At 36.4% G+C, this 21,829-nt stretch overlaps 1 protein-coding gene across 2 annotated transcripts in view; it reads left to right on the top strand.

Annotated features, from left to right (window-relative positions):
* DIAPH3 (diaphanous related formin 3) overlaps window positions 1-21,829 on the top strand; it is a 203,289-nt gene that overhangs the window by 14,910 nt on the left and 166,550 nt on the right. Inside the window, exons 3-9 of one of the 2 annotated variants that reach the window (XM_005426609.2) lie at window positions 7,712-7,885; window positions 11,376-11,480; window positions 16,711-16,841; window positions 18,862-18,936; window positions 19,112-19,181; window positions 20,215-20,351; window positions 20,798-20,903. In XM_005426609.2, coding sequence (XP_005426666.2) covers window positions 7,712-7,885; window positions 11,376-11,480; window positions 16,711-16,841; window positions 18,862-18,936; window positions 19,112-19,181; window positions 20,215-20,351; window positions 20,798-20,903 — 798 coding nt within the window. Of the gene's footprint in view, window positions 1-7,711; window positions 7,886-11,375; window positions 11,481-16,710; window positions 16,842-18,861; window positions 18,937-19,111; window positions 19,182-19,750; window positions 19,817-20,214; window positions 20,352-20,797; window positions 20,904-21,829 lie in introns of those variants that run through there. The other variant, XM_031061588.1, reaches the window with a different exon arrangement.

A 21,829-nucleotide genomic window follows, 5' to 3' on the forward strand; every position in this document is an offset into this window, starting at 1 on the left:
ACTTGGATTTATTGAACATCAGGCTGCTGTCATCAGTCCATGGATCCAACCTGTCCAGATTCCTCTGCAGAGCCTTCCTGCCTTCCAGCAGATCAACACTTGTCAACCAGTGTGGTGTCATCTGCACACTAACTGAGAGAGCACTTAACCCCTTAGTCCAGATCACTGATGAAGATACTAAACAGGACTGGCCCCAATACTGAGCCTTGGGGAACCCCACTTGTGACCAGCTGCCAGCTTGATGTAGCACCATTCACTACCACTCCCTGGATTCAGCCATCCAAACAGTTTTTCATCCAGCAAAGAATGCACCTGTCCAAGCCATGAGCAGCCAGTTTCTCCATGAGAATGCTGTGGGAAATGGTGTGAAATGCCTTAGTGAAGTCTAGGGAAGCACCATCCACAGCCTTTCTGTTATTCACTGAGTAGATCAAATGATCATAGAAGGAGATTAAGTTGGTCAAGCAGGACCTGTCTTTCCCAAACCCATGCTGGCTGGGCCTGATGTCCTGATTGTCCTGTACATTCTGTGTACTGACAGTCAGGATGATCTGTTCCAAGACTTCCCCTAGTACCTAGGTTAATTTGACAGGCCTGTGGTTCCTTGGATCATCTTTCCAATACTTCTTTTAGGTGGGCTTTATATTTGCTAATTTACAGTCAACTGGAAGTTCTCCAGATAATCAGGACTGCTGGTAAATGTTTGAAAGTGGATTGGTGAGCTCTTTTATCAGCTCCCTCATTGTTCCCTGGTACATCCTATCCAGGCCCATAGACTTGTGGGTGTTTAACTTGCATAACAGATCACTAGCCATTTCCTCCTGGATTATGGGGGCTTCACTTGGCTTCCCATCCCTAACTTTCATCTCTGGGAGTTGTGTTTGCAGAGCACAACTGGTTTTGGTATTAAAGACTGAGGTGAAGAAGGCATTAAATACCTCAGCCTTTTTGTCATCCTTGGACACTACACTACCATCTGCAAGCAGCAAAGAATAGAGACTCTCCATAGCTGTACTTTGCTGGTAATGTATTAATTGAAACTTTTGTTGTCTATAACAACAGTGACCAGGTTCCAGTTTGGCTTTGACTCTTCTACTTTTTCTCCTTACATAACCGTACAACATCCTTGTAGCCCCCCTAAGTTATCTGACCCTCCTTCTAGAAGTGATACACTTTTTTTTTTTCTTCTTTTATTTTCTTTTTTTCTCTCCCCTGAGCCCTGAGTTTCAGCCTAAAGTTCTCTGTTTAGCCAGGCCGGTCTTTTTCTCCACTGGATTTTCTTATGGCATATGGGGACAGCCTGCTTCTGTATCTTTAAAATTTTCCTTATTAAAGTATCTTCAGCCTTTCTGGACTTCTTTACCCTTCAGAACTGATTCCAAGGGACTTTGTCAGTCCATGTCCTAAAAAGGCCAAAATCTGCCTGCCAGAAGCTCAAAGTAGCAATTCTTCTGGTGCCCATCCTTACTTTATTCAGAATTGAGAACTTTATCAGTTTTGTGCTCCCTATGCCCAAAATGGCCACCACGCACACCATATCACCTACTAGTCCTTCTCTGCTCACAAAGAGCAGATGTGTTGGGACAGCTCCCTTGGTAGGCTGGGAGGGGATTCACCTGGCACCCCAAGCAGGGACCTACCTCCATTCTCCCTGTCTCTTAGGTCCCCTCCTGGCTGTTGGAGGTGAGGATCTTCCACTTCCTGAGATGCAGTTTGCTGGCATGCCTGCCTCAGCATTGGCAGAGAGAGAGAGTAAGACTCAGAAAGGTTAACTAAACCTCCATATTAACAGAATTTTATTAAAAGGTGTCTTATGTAGACAAAAAAGAAAAGCATACTAAAATTCCTTAGAGCATCAAATTATACTGATTTCATAGCAACTGCTTTAAAGATTAGGAAGGCTGTATAATTTTCAGTATATAGAGAAATAAGATTCAGAGTGAAATATTGTCTATTCATTTAGGATGTGATTGTGCACAGTCTAAATTCTATAAATTTAAGATTGGTAAAATAATCTCTGAGATTGAGTTTATTAGGAATAAGAAGTCATTTTATCAAAGGGATTCTTCTGTGTATCTTGGTTTATGCATGTCTTACTCTTCCTGAAAGCTCTACTGCTAGCTGTGGAATTTCTCACATACTAAGAAGTTAATCTTGTAGAGCAATTTGACTGTCAAAGAAAGAATATACTTCTTTAATCTTCTGGAGCTTCAAGGAGGAAAAATATGTTAAGAGGTCTTTGACTTAGAGTCATTGGAAGTAACTTCTTTGATCTTTTGAGAAGTATTTCTGCTGGTAAGTGGGTTGCTTTGACTTCTGAAGATACTGAAATAAATTGTTGCAACCCAGTTCATCCTGTTGGTTCCCTATCCGTTAGGAATTACAATTATTTCAAGTGAAGACACAGGATTTGTTCCACTTTGTATTCTCCTTTTGTTTCTTCCTATGTTGTTAATGTTCCCCTAAGCTTTTGTTGTCTGTCAGCATCAGGGTTTTACAGCAGACTTTCATGACTGAGCTGTTGGCTTCTGTGACTAAAATGACTGGCAAAATGTCTGGGATACTGAGTTATTCTATAGTGCTTGAGCAGATTTTTCAGATGCAAAAATGTGTTTACTGAATATATAAATAGCAAGCAGGCAAAAATGTGAACTTGAAAATAAAGGGTGGCAGTACTTTTTGTCCTACATATCTATAAGGCAGAGTGAGAAGAACACCCAGAAAAAGAGCAAAAGCTGTAAGCAATACTCTTGGCTTTATGCTTTCACTCAGGAAAGGAATATTTTGTACCTGTATATATTTCATATCAGAACTCTTAGTTCTAAAAGACTGAGCTTAGTGATCACCATCAGTGTCTTAATGGTCCATATATATATGAATATATTTTTAATATATATGTGAATTTGTGTGTCTCTTCATGAGAACGCGAGTGAAAGAAAGAAGGTTGTTCAGTATTTCTAGTAACATATTTTAGGTTAAACCATAATAATTCTGTAATGCTCTGTCTTCATAATGAGGTATCAGAAGTTGTGTCCTCAGAAAGACAACCTATGGGGAAGATACCTGTGCCAGGGATTCAAGATGGGTCTAAGGCCTGGCATATTTGGTCTGCAATTGTGCACGTCAACAAGATAATGTAGAAGAAGAACTTATTGTTAGTTGGTAAGACTAACCTTCAGAAATGAAACTATGTGTCAGTGGAATTCATCCTGTGAAAGGGGAATGATAAAGCTGTTGTTGGCATGGAGGTGTGATCTTGGGCCGTTGTGACCTCATCTCATGCACTGGCCCCATGTGAGATGATGTGTAAATTGGCCACTCCTGAAGGGGGAGATCTAAGGGTGGAGGAGAGAGGATGACATGATGCACACTGTTTTCATCAGGGGACACCCTGAAGGTGTGCAACCCTCCTGCCCCTCCCACTCAGGAGCCACGCTCTATCTCCTTCTGCTTGGCAGCTTCTCCAACATCCAGGGGTTGGTATGTATTTATTGCAAACACAACTAATACAATTGACTTGCTTTGCTATTGTGACTGTGTTTTGAGTTTTTTGTGCGCAGGCATTCTCCTGAACCCATAACAATACCTTCCTGCATCTTTCTTCCCTCCCCCTTTCATTCCTTTTCCTCCAGACCGATTACAGTAGCCTTTGAGATTTTTAAAGATTTTGAGTACCCTTTTAACCAACCTGATCTTTTTCTTGGAGCCAGTATATTATTGCATATGGTTCAGGTCTTGTTTAAGATCAGACTCTTAATTAAGAACATCACCCAGACATTTGCCCAAAAGCTGCATTTGCACTTTACCCCTAACAAGTGCATAATCCAGAAAAACCAGCAAAAGTTTTGGCCTTGGAAAAGGTGTTCTGCCGCCCTGGCAATGCAGGAGGATCCAAACCCCTGCAATGTGTTGGGGCCTGGCCCAGGCCTACTGAGCCATGCCCAGCACTGCCCAGTGCCCTCAGGAGGGAGAGAAGGTCTCTGAATCTGACAGTGAGACACCAGGCCCCGCAGCTGTTCTAGTCACCATGACAAACACTGTGGTTAGTTCAAGCCTGATGACAAACAGTGCCACTGAAGCAGAGAAACAACATGTGCTGGTGTCACTTGCCCCTGTACACAAGCAGAAGAAATGTATATGAAAGTAACCCTTCAAAAAAGATTTAGCAAAAGCAGTCAAGGAGAACAAGGAGGTTGGAGAGAGTGGAGAGGAGGAAGAAGCAAGGCCATCACAAGGGCCATTTTCAGTGCTGTTACTAAGGCCATCACTTACAGTGATAACGAATGTGTTTTTTTACATGCGTCTGCTGGATTTAATTTTTGAGGAATTTCTTAATATAGGAATAGGTGTTTTGATGTGTTAATTAAGGGAGAGATGAGGGAGGCAAGATGGCAGTGAAGTAACACCTTTCATTCCTGCATGCATAGCAGCTCTGTTAATAGGTGATGTCTTGATTAGCTGTAGTGCCAAAAATTATTCTAGCAGTAACTAATCTATTGATTCCTGTATTATCAAATGTGTAAGTTCAATATATGCTATTTTCTTATGAAGAATGGTATAAGAAGTCATCACAAGATCAAAATCAGAGCACAAAAAATTTACTTTCTAGGGACCTGATTAGAAAGTGTGATGAGTCAGAAAGTTTGTATTGTGGATCTCTGTGTAACTTTGACTTTCCAGGGCCATGGTGTGGGCATAAAATTACTTTCTTATTTCATGGGCTCTCAGTGGAATAGTAGTCAGCCTATGAAATAAGCCAATGAAACTTTGCCATTCATCCTTGATGGTTGCTTGATTTTGGCTCATACAGATATTTTTCTTACTTTCCTAGAGCACTGTTCCTGTATGCATCTATACGTATCCATTGATAAAATAAATACCAAAAAATAGAAAAGATGCAAGGTCAAACCTGCTTTAAACTCTAGTGAAACTGTATCAAAGCTAAGCTTAGCTATAGCCTGTTGGTTAGCCTGATTTAAAATGTTTTGGTGTAACATGGAAGATTATTGAACTTTTTTTTGCTGTTTCCTCCTCTATGCACTTGGATTGCCAGCAGCATCAGTGGTAGATTTCATTACACCCAAGCAATGAAATTTCTATTCTTTCTGTATAGTGCTTTCTGTGGACCATGAAATTATTTGCCTGTGTGGAATACTGAGAAGTATTAACTTTTCTGAAGCACTATCAATGTATAATTCAAAAGGAAAGTATATGTAGAATATCCACACTCTACTGCTGTGCAAATCTTGTTATGAATTCCCTTTTATTAATGTATGGGAATCTTCTTTTTAGACTGCATTGTTTTAAATTATTTAAAATAATTAGTTTGACACATGTTTAAATGTGTTTATAATCCTATTATCTCAATTTGTCTTAAATGTTCTATCTGATCAAATATATTCCAAGATGTGCTTTCCTCCTCTAGGATGAGTGGTGTACGATTTGGTGAATGTGGGGAATATGAAGGTTACAGTGTAATATATAATGATGCAAAACATCTACTATATATTCAAGAGAAGATTAAAACCAAAACATAAACTAAAAATGGGAACAAGTGAAATATCTCTTTTCAAGGAGTAATGGGCCCTTCTCCCTGAATAAGGGCTGTCTGGAGACCTGTGGCACTGCATGCAGTTTTGCCTGGCCAGAACTTTTGTTGCTGCTGCTGTGTGGAGCAGGAGAAGGAAGAGGAGACACTTGGGGAGCACAGATGGTCAAGAAGGGACTGAGATTTTTCAGGAGATACTGGAAAAGGAATTTAGGGCACAGCTGTCTTAAATCTAATTTGCTTTCTGTTCACTGATTCATGGGCTGAAATCCATTATTTAGCCAAAGTGTCTTCCCTCTACACCTGTTTCAAGTCTGTATGTGAACCATCTGCAAATGCAGTGGCTTGTGTCTTAGGTTATGTACTCAATAGTGAAGATATGGGGGCATGGAGAAGCTACTGACTAATTCATTTTTTGGAGCAGGCACGCTGCCTTTCATCAGTACTTATGAAAGACATTGCTTGAAAAGAAAAGTCTCATATAATAGGATTTTTTTACAATTCCTGTCTAGTCACTTCAGTTTGAAGTCTGGCTTCATCTCCCCATGCTTACCATAGACTTCTGATTTTAAAAGCAGGAAGGGAAATTGCTTTCCAGTCAAGATGTAAGATGGTTTTTGTTACTGATGACTACTACTTCACTTCCAGTGATGTTAGCCTCCCTTTTGCTTTTGTTGCATTCTTTGTCTTCCTGGGTCTTGCCTATGTAATTATTCCTGTAGAGTATCTCTTCCTCATTGCGTGCTGGTTTGATGTGACACAGAAGGGCCCCATCATTCATGCTGAGCTCTTTTATGTTTATGCTATATTAATTTTCTGCTTTTGCATGTTCTACAACCATCTGTGAGTAGCTGACAATCTATTTCTATGTTCCAAAAACGGTTCCTTTTCAGTTTTGAACTGGAAGAATTAAAGTCTTTATATTTTACCTCTAAACCTCTCTTCATGGATGTCTGATAGTCAATTCTTGCTCTTACTGGAGTGGAACACTTGTACCCAGTTTTTGCTACTGATATTTTTTGCTGTCTCTGATCTTAATTCCACAGATGCTATAATAATTTTACTTGTCATTTAGTTTGGTAAGTGATGTACTTGTCTCAAGATACTTATCTTAAAGATATATTGAAGCCTCAGAATATTTTTGCATAGCATTCCATGACAGAAGTCAGTTGATACGGTTGAAATCTTGTCCAAAATCTCTTATGCATCAAATGTTTCCTTAACTTTCTTTTGTGTTGAGGAGTGTGATGTTGCTGTTGGTATCTGTTCAAAAGGGTGTTACAAAGATGATGATGTAGTGCATCTCATTAGGTGTCTGCTGCTTTTGCCTTCTGTTGGTCCTTGCCCCCATGTGCCTTAAAACTCCGGCTGTAGCATGGAAAATGTGTAAAGTTTCATTTAGTAACTCTTGATCAAAAAGTTGGTAAGTATCTAACCAGTTTAAAATCCCACAACCCAAACCACTTTTCTAAAGAAGGTTTTTGGCTCTTGGAAGGGTTAATAAAGCCAGAGTGATTGATGTGTGCTGGGGATTAGTCATTAGGATCATTCATGAAATCATAAACATACTCTATGTAGCTTTAATAGAGGAGTCAATGGTTTCTCCAAAATGAGTTTCTAAATAATTGGAACAAAGGCACTAAATTTTGTATTACATGATGCAAAAAGAAACAGAAATATAAAGAAAATAAATAGAACCGTGTCTTAGTTATGCTAACTCGTCTTTTAATAAAAAGTAGTTTCTTTGCATGTCTATATATTCTGTAGCCATGTTAGGAGTACAGCTGTTTCTGGGTAACTAAAACCACTTTAATACTATGCTTTTGGTAAATCAGCCTGCTTTCTCATATTCTACATGTAACGCTTGGAAAGAATTCTTCATAAATTGGTTTTGTAGATATCTATTCCTCCAAACTTTCTGTAAAATTCTGATGTTCTGCATGATTTCTTTCTAATGTAATGGGATTCTGGTTGGGTAACTCCAGTGCTAGGCAACTGACCATCATATGTATCTTTAGGAAAACCCTTTAGAATAAGGCAGTTAAAGAACAGGTAAGCTACCACAGAAAAATAAGGATTTTCAACTTCCAAGAACACCCATGTTAATTAGGGTTATACAGAATGGAAGCAGTATGTGATATGTTACACCTTTTGTATTTTCAGTTGGATAGATTTGCCAGTATCAGAATTCCAAGAAGTAAAAAAGAAAGACCTCCTCTGCCACATATGAAGCAGTCACATTCTTCAGATTGGTCATCCACACCCATGGACCTGGAGGATTTTGCTACAAAACCACTGTCGGAAAGGGAAATCATAGCACTGTTTGAAAAAATGATGGTAAGAGTCTTACACTTTCTTTTACTTAAAGAATGACAACATGGCTGAGTGATAGGTGGAACAGGTATTCTTCTGTGCGTGTGTTCTAATCTTTACCTGAATTATTAATATGATTGTTGTTGTGAGTTGTAATTGTGTATTTATTAGGGTGTTTCTCAGGAAATAAAGTATTGGAATTATTTTTGCAAATTTTTGGTCCAAGTATATTTAAACAGAAATTAGAAATGAGATTATGCAACATGTTTTGAGGAAGAACAAGAAATGGGGGATCTTTCTTCCTTTTAAGATGATCTGAAACTTTTACAAAGAGATTTTATGCCTTCAAATGTCACGGTCACATTTACTTCTCAATTTATATGCCATGTCACTGTTGCACAAAAAGAGAGAATTGCCTCCAAAGCAGCATTTGTCTGCAAATTTGCTTCTTTCCTTAGTTGTCATTGTTAGTGCACTACAAAAGAGCAGTCACAAAGACCATGTGGCATTGGTAGCACCTCAGTAGGTTGAGCTTTTTGTCGTGATGATGGTATTTTGGGCAATTGAAAACTAAACACGAATGGCTATGAGAAAAGAGTGACTGAAATCTGACAAGAGAACACTAACAAGGAGAATGATGCCCAGATTATTATTTCTTTCTCTGCCTCACAGCAAGTAACAAGTAACTCTTGAAATACAAAGGGACTACCAGGGACTGGGGTGTGGAGAAAATGCAATGTGCAATGAGAGAAGTACCTTTGTGGAATTTGTACTTCCTAGTACTCAGTGATAATAGTTTAGTTTTGAAGAAGCTTTTGTAGAACTCTTGAGAACTGTAACTGAAGGATAACATTCAGGGTTTTCATGGTTAAACTGGTAAGGGAAAGGAATAATTAACTGTTACCAACTTTTGTATTTGTACTTATTGCCAAATGGTTCATTTTTCTTTGATGTCTTGCTTCTCTTAAAAATTTCACTGTAACTAATAATTGCTCAGAAAATGGGAGAGTTCTTTTTAATAAAACTTGAAGGTGTGCCTTCAAAAACACCCCTTGCATTTAGATTGTATTTCTATACCATCCTACAGACATTCTGGTATAGGGTAGTCTGTGATGTTGTACTGTGCCATAAATAAATAGAAACTTTCAGTAAATCCTCAGAAACCTACTACTGCATGTCTAGATAAATATAGATGCTTATATCCATGGATCCTTGAATAATTAATTCCAATGTTAAAACTACTTTGCAAAATATGTTAAAGTACTGATGACATCTGGATAATTTGAATGCTTTCCTTACTTGATTGAATAACAAAGCACTTAAACTTGTATTAAGCTACTTTATCAGTGTTGTTTTATCTATAACATGCACTACAGAACGGATTTTTCAGATTATCCACATTTGAATGGGCTGGAATAAAGCTAGTTTAGTCACAGTAGATTACATAGCTAATTATATATTGTAGCCTCTAGTTTGCTATTCTGATCAAATTAAGTGATTTGGAGGGGTGGATTGGTGAACAATTTGAACAGTTTGTTGTAGCCAGGCTTTTAGAACTAATTTTGTATGGAAAAAATAGTCAATGTGTTAGCACTGAAGGGAGAAGTTTTTCAATTCTTAGGGTTTACTGAATGTCTTACCTTGTACTTGGGGTTTTCCTAGATGCATATGGCTTCCTTCTCCCGCTATTTTATCCCATAAAATAGCATCCTGTGTGGCTTTCATGGCAAAAATTATGAAAGAGCTCATAAAACCAGATAATAAAGATAATAATTGTCATTTACCTCTTTTAGTTTCTGTTAGTGCTATTAGGAAAATATCCATGTGAAATGATGTATTCTTCTTTTCCAAAGAGGTACTGCTTACCTGTAGAATATACTTCAGTTATTTAAGAAATAAAGGATGGAGATGAAGTATTTTATTAGCTAAGCAATATCTGTTGTGCCCCTTGTATCACTCTAGTCTGTATAAATTAATTGTCTCAATGATCTTTCGCTTGTTAAAAACAAGAACAAAGAAATTACTTTTTACTGCACACACAGACAGAATATTTCCCATAAATTAACCTGCTGTTATACTTAGGCTTATGGAATACAGTTTATGTTGACAGGTTTCTTAATTCTTGTGGCTTTTTTTTGTGTGTAGAAGTTAGATATTTTTATTTAAGTTTAGAAACTACTTTTCAGAAAACATGAAAGAGCAAGTCTGAAAGAAACTATTTTAAATAGAAGAATGAACTTTGCAATAGCTACATGATAACGTGAAAAGGTTTTTTTTAGTTTAAGTTAAGTTCAAAATTAATCCCATCCCAGCTGAAACCGGGACAGGGGTCAAGCATTTTCTGCAATAACTTCTCAAAGCTTGGATTTATACAAAAGTGTAAATGTTTCTAGGAGCTGTGCTTCATTCTCTTCTACTCAGCGTGAAAGCTATTGAAGGACAAGGAAACTTGAGTTTTGTTGTACTACAAATTCTAAGGATTGTCTGTACAGTTTGTCTTGATTTCTGACTAGGGGAAATAATTTTGATATCAAGATGGTTACTCACTGATTTTGTAGCATTGCTCCTGCCAAAGCTGATGAGGATTCACCTCGTGAGTCTTAGCTGAAAATAACTGTAGTAATTCTTGCTAAGCTTGAGCAATGCACATAGTAAATAACATGCTGTATGTGCTTTATATGTGTGTGCCAAAATTGGTAATTGTTCCTGAAAACATTTATTTTAATTTTTTTTCTCTTTCCCCTTTTATTTATTAACTTACACCATGATGAGAAATGCCATTTCTCACAGATGTGCAACTGATTACAATGATCAGAGCATTTCTAGGCTGGAGCAGTAGAACTCCCTGTGTCATAAATGTTAGTGACATTCAGAAGTGTCACTTGTGTGGTTTTCAGTGTAGGTCTCTCTGCTCTTTTTGACCTCTGGATTTATATTGGGGTGAATGAATTATGATGGGGTTTTGATAATGGTTGGATGTTTTGATTTAATCCTTAAGAATTTTGGCCTTGCTTATTGCAAAGGTGATTATTAATTTGTGAACTTGTTTCATTGCAAACCACATTCTGCTGCCAAGATGAACCATTTGGGAAGAGAGGAAGAGAATTACAGAATAAATTAAAAATTAAAAATATGTAAAATACTGGTTTGAGTACATTTATAAATGTTTTGGGAAGTATTAAATAATGCTCTTCTGTAGTTTGGTGCACACATGTGTGAAACTGTAGGTCTTTCCTAAGAAGAGAGTGTACTAAAAATGGTTGTGATGCACTTGTTAATCCTAGTATGGTTGACTGGTTTTGTTTTTTTCAGTCTGACTTCAGAGGGAATATGGATAAGGATTGTTATGATTTTGATTAACATCTTATTAAAAGTTGTTTGTATAGCAGCTTTCACTTGTATGAGTTTTTTTTTGTGTCTTTATTTATTTAAGTCCGTCTCTTACATTAAAATAATTCTGTTGATGAATGGTATTTAAGACTGTTTTTTCTTTTTTTTTCCTATCCCATTCTAGGAGGATATGAATTTAAATGAAGACAAGAAGATGCCATTGAGAGAAAAAGATTTTAATACCAAAAAAGAAATGGTGATGCAATATATTAGCACTGCTTCCAAGTCTGTAAGTAAATGACTAAAAGCTTACATTATTTCCTGTTGGTCAGAAAAAGTGATGCATGCATATTACATTCCTTTGACTAACCTCTGTTTCTCATTGTGCTCTTTAAAAATGTATGTGTCTGTCTTACTATTTTACAAGTTACAGGGGCAGATAGTCACTTGTACTTGAAATGTGTCTTCTATACAGAAACCAGCATTTCTTTTTGGTAAAGATATGGCTAAGAGTAGAGATGGAAAGATTCTGCAAAAACTTCTTGCAAAAGTTTGGTGTGAAACTTTTTCTTTTCTAGCATTGTTTAGAAATAATTCCTCCACTGATGAGCCTTTTTCATGCCTGACTTAAAATAGAGTTCATGTTTGATGTTACGTAATAGCTGATAATGAAAGTGTAGTGCACAAAATCCATTATTGTCAATTTTTTACCTATAATGATTTGTTGCTCTAAAGCAGTGCAAGGAGTTGTATATAAAGGCCAAATTAAGGATTCAATTGGCATAAGAAGAACTGCTTAGTTTTTGCAGAGTGGGAACTGACTCCAGTGCTAAATGCTGCATAGCTAATCCTGTCCTCAGATATTCTGATTGTTTTAGAATTCATGTGTTTGAATCTTCAACTCTCATTGCTGTATGTAACTAGAGATATCAGTAAAAATAATCTGGATGTAATTATAACTAAATACTAAGAAACTAAAACATTAAACATAGCAATTTGAGATATTTATCTTACTGTCTACTTCACATGATGTAAATTATTAGTGTTATGCTTTAGCACTTTTTGTAAGGTAGGTATGCCTAGTGCAGGGCCTAACTGCCTGGAGATTACTTTATTTAAGATGAGTTTGTCAAAGCTACTAGTCTTGTCTGTAGCTTAACAGGTCCCTAATACCAGAAGATTAGGTCTAGCTTGTTTTTCTTTTTTTAGAGATATTGCATGGGAAATCAAGAAACTTCAGACTAGTAGATCTTACAACATTCTTGAAATTTATCTACCCAAAATAGTATGTGAGGGTTTATATATCATTGGCACCTCTAGCCTCTATATGTATTTTAAGACCTCAGTTGTTTGATCTAAAAAGTATTGTGGTAATGGAACATGGCTGGCTGTGCAGAGTTGCTGCATTCACAACTGTTGCTGAAATCATAGCATGCTGATGGTGGTGATGTTAAGGCTCTCTTTGTCAAGAGAAAGATTTTCATGTCTTTGCTTCTTGGCCACAGAGTATGTCTCATTGGTCCTTTTTTCTGAGTGCCATTCACAATTTTCCTTTTTTCTTTGGATGTTGTCACACTTGTGTTTTGGCAATGGAGCTTCTTGCACTATGCCCAGAGGAGCTGTATAAGGTGCTTTCTTGAAGAGAACAGGTCTGTTTACTCCCCCGGGACAATGATTTGTTATCACACACTGTTGTCTTGTGTGTTTACCTAAGGCTCCCAACAGCATTTTCTTTTTTCTGTTCCCTTCTCTTTTCTTCCCTCTGCTGCTAGACCTGTATTCCTCTTTCTGTGGTGGGAGATGACTAAAGAGCAATCCGTGCAGGCAAACTTGTCTTTCCTGAACTCTCTTTCTGCTGTTGTGTCTTTACTGGAAGTGCCATTCACCTGTTGTGTACTGGGAGAAGCTGTTTCAGTGAGGCACAGATTCAGTACTTCAATCCAGTTGTGCTGCAGATGATTTCAGATTAGTGCTGGAGCTATTGGGATGGGAAATTCTTTCCCTTGCCATTGAAAACTCTTTGTTCCAGGCATGCTCTTTCATTCGTTGAGTTAGTTGGACTGAGTGCCTTCTGAGTCTAGAGAGAATAGTCCACTGCACCCCAAGAGTACTTGGTTAACTTTTGGTGTACCTTGACTTTGTGAAAGTGTCATACTTTTTTGGAACAGGTGAAATGCCACATAGCTCCTGACTATTGTGTGCAACTAATCCCATCTTGGGCCTCTCCTTCTATGAGTGATACTGCAGTAACTTCTTTTGGTGGTTTGTACTTATTTTCATATTTCTTGAACTTTAAGGAGATGGGTACTAAGATATTTCACCTTAGGAAAGATATCCTCATTCACAAATGTTATGGAGAGTACTGAGCATGTTTCATTTAAAGCAGTTATCATTTGAAGAACTATTAAAATGAAGAACAGAGACTGCACCTCTAATGAATCAATGAAAATGAAACAGCCTCTGGTAATCAAAGCTTTATTATTGACCTCAGTGTCAGGGTTTCTGTTTCTCAGAAGTGCACAGCTCCTTTCCAATAATCAGAAAGCACACCTCTTTGCATAGTAATACCTGCAGAAAAGAAAAGTTTTGAAAATAAAATTCCATGTTATGGAGTTAATACTCAAGGGGAAATGAAATGCACTGCTATCATGTTACTGAGCCATCGTTTTTGCTGTCTTATATGTTCAAAACACACAAACTGGGTTTTTTAAGTGAATTTTCTTCTTAGTATTTTGTTTTTGTTGTTCACATTGTGCCCTTGTGATGTTTTAACTAGATTAATTAAGGCTGACTTCATGCTGCATCTGCTCACAGACCCGTTGTTCTTCAGTTGAGCAATTAAGTTTCTAGAGGCACTGATGCCTCAAGATATTTCCTGTTTCTCAGTAAACTTGAACATTTTGAACTTAAGCAGCTTTTCTCATGCTGAAATACAGCTAATATAATCTGTTTCACAATTGATACCAAATGCAGCTCTCATTTTATTTAAGCACTGGCAGATGTATCATATTCTTATTATGTTGCAGAACTTTGGCATAATATGAATAAGTGGTACTTAGCTACTACTACAAGGTAGTTTGTTGTACAGACATGTTTACTGGCTCTTTTGCATAGGGTGATGTTCCAGTGGGGAACTGAGTCTGAAATGGGATGACTGGTTACTCTCTGGATGTTGATGTGAGTCTCCACTGCGTGTGGCACTGTTTTCAGATGGGTCACATGAGGCTTTCTGAAGTGTCATGCTAGTGAATTCTTCTAGTCTGACTGGGCTCCTGTCCCATGTGACCTTTGTACTGCACACATTTGCTATTGATTATATTAAATTCCTTCCAAAATATCTTCTAACCATCTTAACTGTATGTCCTGTCCATATGACTGTCCTATATGACTGTGCATCAAAAGAAAGAAATTTTACTGACAACTTACAAGTATTTTGGTTACATCAGTTTTGTCAATTTTACAGCAGGAACTGCTGGGAGAAGTCACTGGAAATGACAGATTCTCCACACAGGATATTAATCCTTATGCTTAGGCATACAAGTAGTGCTTATCAAGTAGTGTATGCACATCAGGAGCTGCCAGCAGAATTTCTGAGACTTCTTGAAATTTCCAACTCTCTTGTAACATTTAGTTAAATACTTTGGCTGCTGGGAGTTTGGTCATTTTGTCTCTAGTCAGTATGTTATCTTATCTATGCAGAGTCCAGCTGAAAGGAGCCATGAAAGAAAACTGAAACTACTGAGTTTCATTTTGTTTGTGGGAACATTTATTGTTCCTGATTTTTAAAAATTTTCTTTGGATTTCCTAGATCTGTCTTCCAGAGTCTTACCTCAACCCTCATCCTTTGCTGTACATCTCATCTACTTTTTTTTGTGGAGCATAGTTATTGGAAGTTACCCTCATACTTAAGCAAGTAGGGATATCTATCAATTCAGAAACATGGTTGGAATGACATTCCATGTATTACACATGATGTTTCAAAATATAACATGAGATGCTGTATCTTCGGGAGGATTGCTGGCAGCAGGTGTTTAGAATTAGACTGGAAGAGACCCTGGAGATAGTTGCATCCAACTTCTTATCTATTCCAATTTTAATATCTCTGACAGGGGAGACTACACAGTGTGCCTAAGCAACCTGTTCCAGTGCTTTATCAGCCTCATGCTTAAGAAAACAAAGGGAGGAGGGGGGAAGTTTGTGGTTGTCTTATGTTTAACCAATTTCCTGTATTTCAATTTATTCTTCTTGTCCTTTCACTGATAGGGTTCCCCTGAGCCTTCTCTTCTTGGGGCTAAACAATCTCAGTTCTACCAGCCTCTCCATGTACTGCAGATTCTCTTGTAATTGTGTCCACAGCCCTTTCTGGATTCATTCCAATATGTCCATGTCTCTCATGCTGGGGAGTCAGGAACTGGACAGAATTCTCCAGATGTCTCACCACTGCTGAGCTGGGGGAAAGGGTCATCTCCCTCAACCAGAGCTGGTGATGCACTTACCTGTGGTCAGCTTGTCATTCATCACAACCCCTATTTTCCTACAAGCCTACATTCCAGCTGGTAGCTTCAGCACACATTGGTGCATGGGTTTATTCCTCCTCAGGTTCAAGATTTACAGTTTTCTGTTGTGGAACTTCCTGAAATTCCTCTTCCCATTTTTCCTGTCTGTTGATGTCCCTCTGGATGGCAGCTCAGCAGCCTTGTCTGTCTGTATACACTTCCCAGCTTTTAACTTCATTTCTTTGCTAGAAACTATTTGATCATCTACTTCATAGAAGCAAAGATTACTTCTCAGTATTTCCTGAGGATCTAGCAAAGGGAGAAAACATCACCTGTATGAAACTAGCTATAATAATATAATGAGACTACCTCACCATTTACACTGAATAATTTCAAGTTATTATTGCACTGCAAGTCTAATTCTCTTCAATTACTGACTTAAGCCACTAGTTAATCAAGAGGTATTTAGTAAGTCTCTTTGTGCATCATGACAGTTGTGCTTCTATTTTCAAAAAAAGGAGTCTTGCAATGAATTAAGTCAAATCTAGGTTTTATGCACCATTGTATGCCTGCTCTTTTGTATTTAGATATGTTCTGTAGAAAATATATGGTATGTTGCTTCTTTGCTCTGTATGCTTATGTGAGTGTAGTCACCCTTCTGGACATGTGCCCTGTGATCTCTTCAGAGGACCTCATAATCGGTCTTTTCTTCTGTTGACTATTGACTTATTAAGATCTTTGCAATGCATAAACAGAATCCATTCAGTACAAAAACTTTATTTCACTGAGCATGTGTGATAAATTTGTACATTTCATGCCTGTTGTTTTTGTCTGCTGGTAATAAATTTATTCATAAAATGACCAAATTTAGTCAGTGTTTGGCAAATAGTAGATAGGCATCAGTTACAGGTTTGCAGGTCTACATTATATATTTTTCAAGGAATAGAAATGAAACTTAGCCATTAATAATCTGTTTAAGTTCTATATGCATCAATAAGAACAAGTGTATTTTCTGTGTTTCAGGGAAGTCTCAAGAACAGTAGGAAGATTTCTCCCCAAGAATTTATTCAGGATTTAAAATCTGGGTCAACGGATGAAAGACTAGTCACTTGCTTAGAATCTCTCCGTGTGTCCTTGACTAGTAATCCTGTCAGGTAACATCATTAGCACATGTTGAAGAGATTAATCATATTCTAATTTCTTAATGGATTAAAATTAATGGATATGTAGAAGGTTTTCTAGTTAATGAGTATGTATGCATTAGTGAGTGTTTTTAACTTCTTTCTGTTTCATTGATTATGTATCCTCTGTAGGTCTGTTATTTTTAATAGAGTTGGCTGATCTATACAGGGTAATACTAAGAGAAGGTAAATTAAATGTGGTGCAGAAGCAGTTCCCTTTGTTTTCTAGTGCTAAGTAGTCAGTTGTTTTTAATTTTAATTTTTGAAATATTTTCTGAGTCTTTGATCTTCTAACTTATTTTTATCAGGGTAATCAATAATGGGAGTTAGGCACCTTGGTGTAAGTTTGTTCACCAAAAAACATGTGTATTTCTAAATGTGTGCTGCTGCTTCTGTCCAGTGTACTTTAGGCTTTCATCCTTCCTTCCTTCTGGTATTTTTTTCTGTACCTGTAGGGTTTATCTATTCAGAAGAAAGCACAACCTTTGTTTACCTGCTTTGTTGAAGGAAGATTTAACTCTTCAGTAATCATTGATGTCTTAATTTTGATTTGTTCCATGCAGCTTGATTTCTGAATGCTGACTTTATTTCATTAAATTGTATTTTTCCTATTCTGTTCTATTTAAATCCTATTGTTTAGAGTTACCATTTAAGATGGGTTGTACACATGATTTGGGGAAACTATTTAGGTTGTAGTTTAAAATAATGCAAATTAAGTGTTGGGACATGATTAGAAAAGGATTGCACAACTTTCTTTTCTCTGTGTCTGGCCTGGTAGAGTTGCTGATATGGGTCTTCTCTGTGGGTATTTGCTGCTTTCTTTCTATTATTTTGTTTCTGAATTGATTTGTCTTATTTAGAATATATAATGGTTTATGTGGACGGAAACATGCTTTACAGTAGCCTGAGTTATTCTGACAAAGGGTTTTCAATTAGTCTTTTTTGTAAATTGTATTTTTAGTTCACAGAGAAAATCTAAATCAAGTGTTACTGAGTTGTTTGATCTCTGGTACCTAGAAACAAATATTGAAATCCATGGTTTACTGCAAAAAGCTGTGGTTTTTTCCTATCACTATAAAAAGTAAGCTTCTAAAAGGACAATCTTGGTCACTACTCTTCAGGTGAATAGTTCAGGTGTTTTTACCTCATAGTTGCTATCACAGTTCATTAAAAATGGTTCAAGTGATCTAGATGTACATATTATTACAGATAGCTAGTTATCTGCAACTATTTCTTCCCCTTTTGTGTAATAGTTGCAACAGGTTGAATTTCATTAAGAGGACCTTTTTGATAAATACATTGAAAATAGAGGCACTGATAACTTAGTATTTTGTCAGAATGACAAAAAGCTGAGTGTTTGCTTTGGGTATTGTAAGTAGTTTTTGTTCTCTTGTGGAAGCAGAGGTAAAGGCAGTAAGAATGCATCAGTATGTTAGTCAGTCATCCCCAGCTGTTGCATGTGCAGCAAAATGGCTGCTCATAATTCTGCTAATACAAAATGTTCCAATAAGTGAATCTTGTCAGATTATCTTTAGGACAGATTTGGGCCAGATCTGACAAAAATAGTTTCCAGTTATTTGCCTAATCTGTTTCAGAATAAAACATCCATCCAAGAAAGAGAGAATTTATTTTCTTAATATATTTACTTTTAGAAGAAAAAAATATAAAAATATCTGGTTTTTTCTTCCTGTAATTTTTAGTGCTGCTGTCAGTGTGGCATTACTTGTATTTGATATCAAGGGGTTTTGAGCAATAGTAAACAGGACCATGAGGCATCTGTCATATGAAGAAACAACTGGCCAAGGGTTTAACCTCAGTAAAAGATGCCTTTGGTAGTAGCTGAAGTTTTAAATTTTTATTGTGTTCTCTTGGAGATATTTTGGGTTTAACACCACCCAGTTATGCGTGCTTTTATTTATGGTGACAATTTTCTTTCACTGTGATTAGTCTTCAAAATGTCAATTTTTTAAAATGTCTTTTTTCTCCCTCCTAGCTGGGTGGTAAACTTTGGCCAAGAAGGTTTGGGACTGCTGTTGGATGTTTTGGAACGATTGGTTGAGACAAAAAAGTAAGTATTTAGTATAAAATTAGCTTTTCTAAATATAAAGAGAATATAAATATAATATAAATTATATATAATATCTAATTATATATAGAAATATCTTAATATAAAGTCTTAATATAAAGTTAGCTTTTCTTAATATTTAAAGAGTATTTATTTACACAAATTTTGATTTATTCAGTCAGGACAGACTTGTGAAAAGGAGTCAGCATAAAGTTATACAGTGTTTGAAAGCCTTCATGAATAATAAGGTATGGGATTTTATTTATTCTAGAAACAAAATTAATACCGTTCAATTAGATAAAGTACCTGATGAGTATAAGTCCATATGCAGTTTGGTGAAGTGGTGGGTTGGTCAGTTGTGGTTTGAAGTTCTTTCTGTATGCCAGAAGTCTGCCACTTTCTCTCTGCAGAAATATTGCAAGACACTTATGTAAAATTTTGGTGCTGTTATATGCCCTTCTTACAGAATAAGGGACCTATTTGGGACGTTTTGGGACTTATTTCTCTCTTTTTTTTTTGTTTTGATTAGTTCACAGACTAAAATGTCATTTGAAATACTTATTTGAGGGGAACTATTGATGTCATTAATTAGGTACTTGATGGTCATTTGGATTCCCTCCCTTAGAAATGTTCTTCTGTTGTTTAGTACGGATTGGAAAGAATTTTGGGAGAAGAGAGGAGCCTTTTGTTGCTGGCCAAAGCAATATAATATCTAATTATATATAGAAATATCTTAATATAAAGTCTTAATATAAAGTTAGCTTTTCTTAATATTTAAAGAGTATTTATTTACACAAATTTTGATTTATTCAGTCAGGACAGACTTGTGAAAAGGAGTCAGCATAAAGTTATACAGTGTTTGAAAGCCTTCATGAATAATAAGGTATGGGATTTTATTTATTCTAGAAACAAAATTAATACCGTTCAATTAGATAAAGTACCTGATGAGTATAAGTCCATATGCAGTTTGGTGAAGTGGTGGGTTGGTCAGTTGTGGTTTGAAGTTCTTTCTGTATGCCAGAAGTCTGCCACTTTCTCTCTGCAGAAATATTGCAAGACACTTATGTAAAATTTTGGTGCTGTTATATGCCCTTCTTACAGAATAAGGGACCTATTTGGGACGTTTTGGGACTTATTTCTCTCTTTTTTTTTTGTTTTGATTAGTTCACAGACTAAAATGTCATTTGAAATACTTATTTGAGGGGAACTATTGATGTCATTAATTAGGTACTTGATGGTCATTTGGATTCCCTCCCTTAGAAATGTTCTTCTGTTGTTTAGTACGGATTGGAAAGAATTTTGGGAGAAGAGAGGAGCCTTTTGTTGCTGGCCAAAGCAATTGATCCCAAGCAAACTAACATGATGACGGATATAGTTAAACTCTTATCTGCAATGTGCATTGTTGGGGAGGAAAACATGTAAGTACTGTATTTAAGCAAGAAATATAAGGTAATTTTACAATATCCCAAATTATATCTGAATGAAATTATAAAATTTTCAATTTAGGTTTGAAAGTGGTATCTGTGTTATATTGTTAGTTTTCAGCATACTTTTGTGAGTTTTTTTTATTGTGGCCATATCAGTGAGTTTTCTTTTTCACATCTGGATGTACTGGTTAGATGGAAATAGTTATGCAGCAATTCTTTTGCTTAATATTTCTTACCATACTTTTTTTAACCCTTGTAATCCAGTAAGTAATTATTTGGTTACAAAAATCTCTAAAGGCAACAAGTATTGCTTAAACCTCCTAAATTTGTTTACAAGAAATTGAGGCAGGTGAATAATTTGGCAACATGGCTTTTAAGATAGCAAATAAACAACTTTAAATATCTCTCCTGAGTGAAATTATTCTCTTTTCTCACAGCCTTGAAAAAATATTGGAAGCTGTAACAGCAGCAGCAGAGGAGAGGAATGTTGATAGATTCTCTCCTATTGTAGAAGGTCTTCAGGATAACTCAGTTCAGCTGCAAGTAAGTAATTTTTTTTAATCACTCTAACAAGTGAAAATAAAATTACTTGGTTTTCTGGACTGAACAAGTCATTACAATAAAAGGGAGTAGGAATACTGTTTCAAGTTGGGGTCAAATTTTGGAATATTGTTTATAATTTTGTCTTTTAAGGTGTGACATGGGAAGATTTGACCTGGAAACATGGGGGTGTTGCAAGTCAATTTGTTGGTTTTCCACTGAGATCTTAGCTTGGCGAGTCAAAAGATAGTATATATTTAAAATAAAGGATAAATCATATGTTTGGATGCAAAAAGATCATATGACTTCTGGAAATATTTGTTGAAATTGAATATTGATTATAGTAAAAAAGCAAGTTTTTAGGCAACTGCATTTTATAATTAATGTTTTAAATCATTGGGAGGTCTGTCTCTCATGCTCACTTTATGATATCATAAAATTGCACTCAGAAGGTCTGAGGAAAGAAAACTTGCACCTTATTTTCAATTTGCCTCAGTTGGATGTAGAGTTTACTGCAGGAAGGCACAAAGTATTAACTTTGTTTGAATGATCATTATGAATCATTGGTCTGAGAGTGTAGATATGAACTCATTGATATTCAGGTAATCAGGTTGAACTGAGAGCTGTTCAAAATTTAAAATCTTTTAAAATCTTCTACTATCTTGCTTAACATATTTATTTGCTTACATGAGACATATTTCTACTTGCTTAAAATATATTTCAGGTTAAACTACAAATCTTGATTCTTATTTCGTGTCTGATTCGCTATTCTGTTCTAAAGTTTCAAGCCTTCTCCAAGGTCTTTGGTCAAACACTGTATCCCTCTCTATCTCTGAGCTTGTGGGTTTGAGGCCTTGGTAGCTCTCTGTGCTTGCATTTCTCACATCAATTCTTTGTTACTATTATAAAAACAGTAAAAGATTAAAGTT

This window comes from Geospiza fortis, unplaced genomic scaffold (assembly GCF_000277835.1).
Source record: "Geospiza fortis unplaced genomic scaffold, GeoFor_1.0 scaffold191, whole genome shotgun sequence".
Lineage (NCBI taxonomy): Eukaryota > Metazoa > Chordata > Aves > Passeriformes > Thraupidae > Geospiza > Geospiza fortis.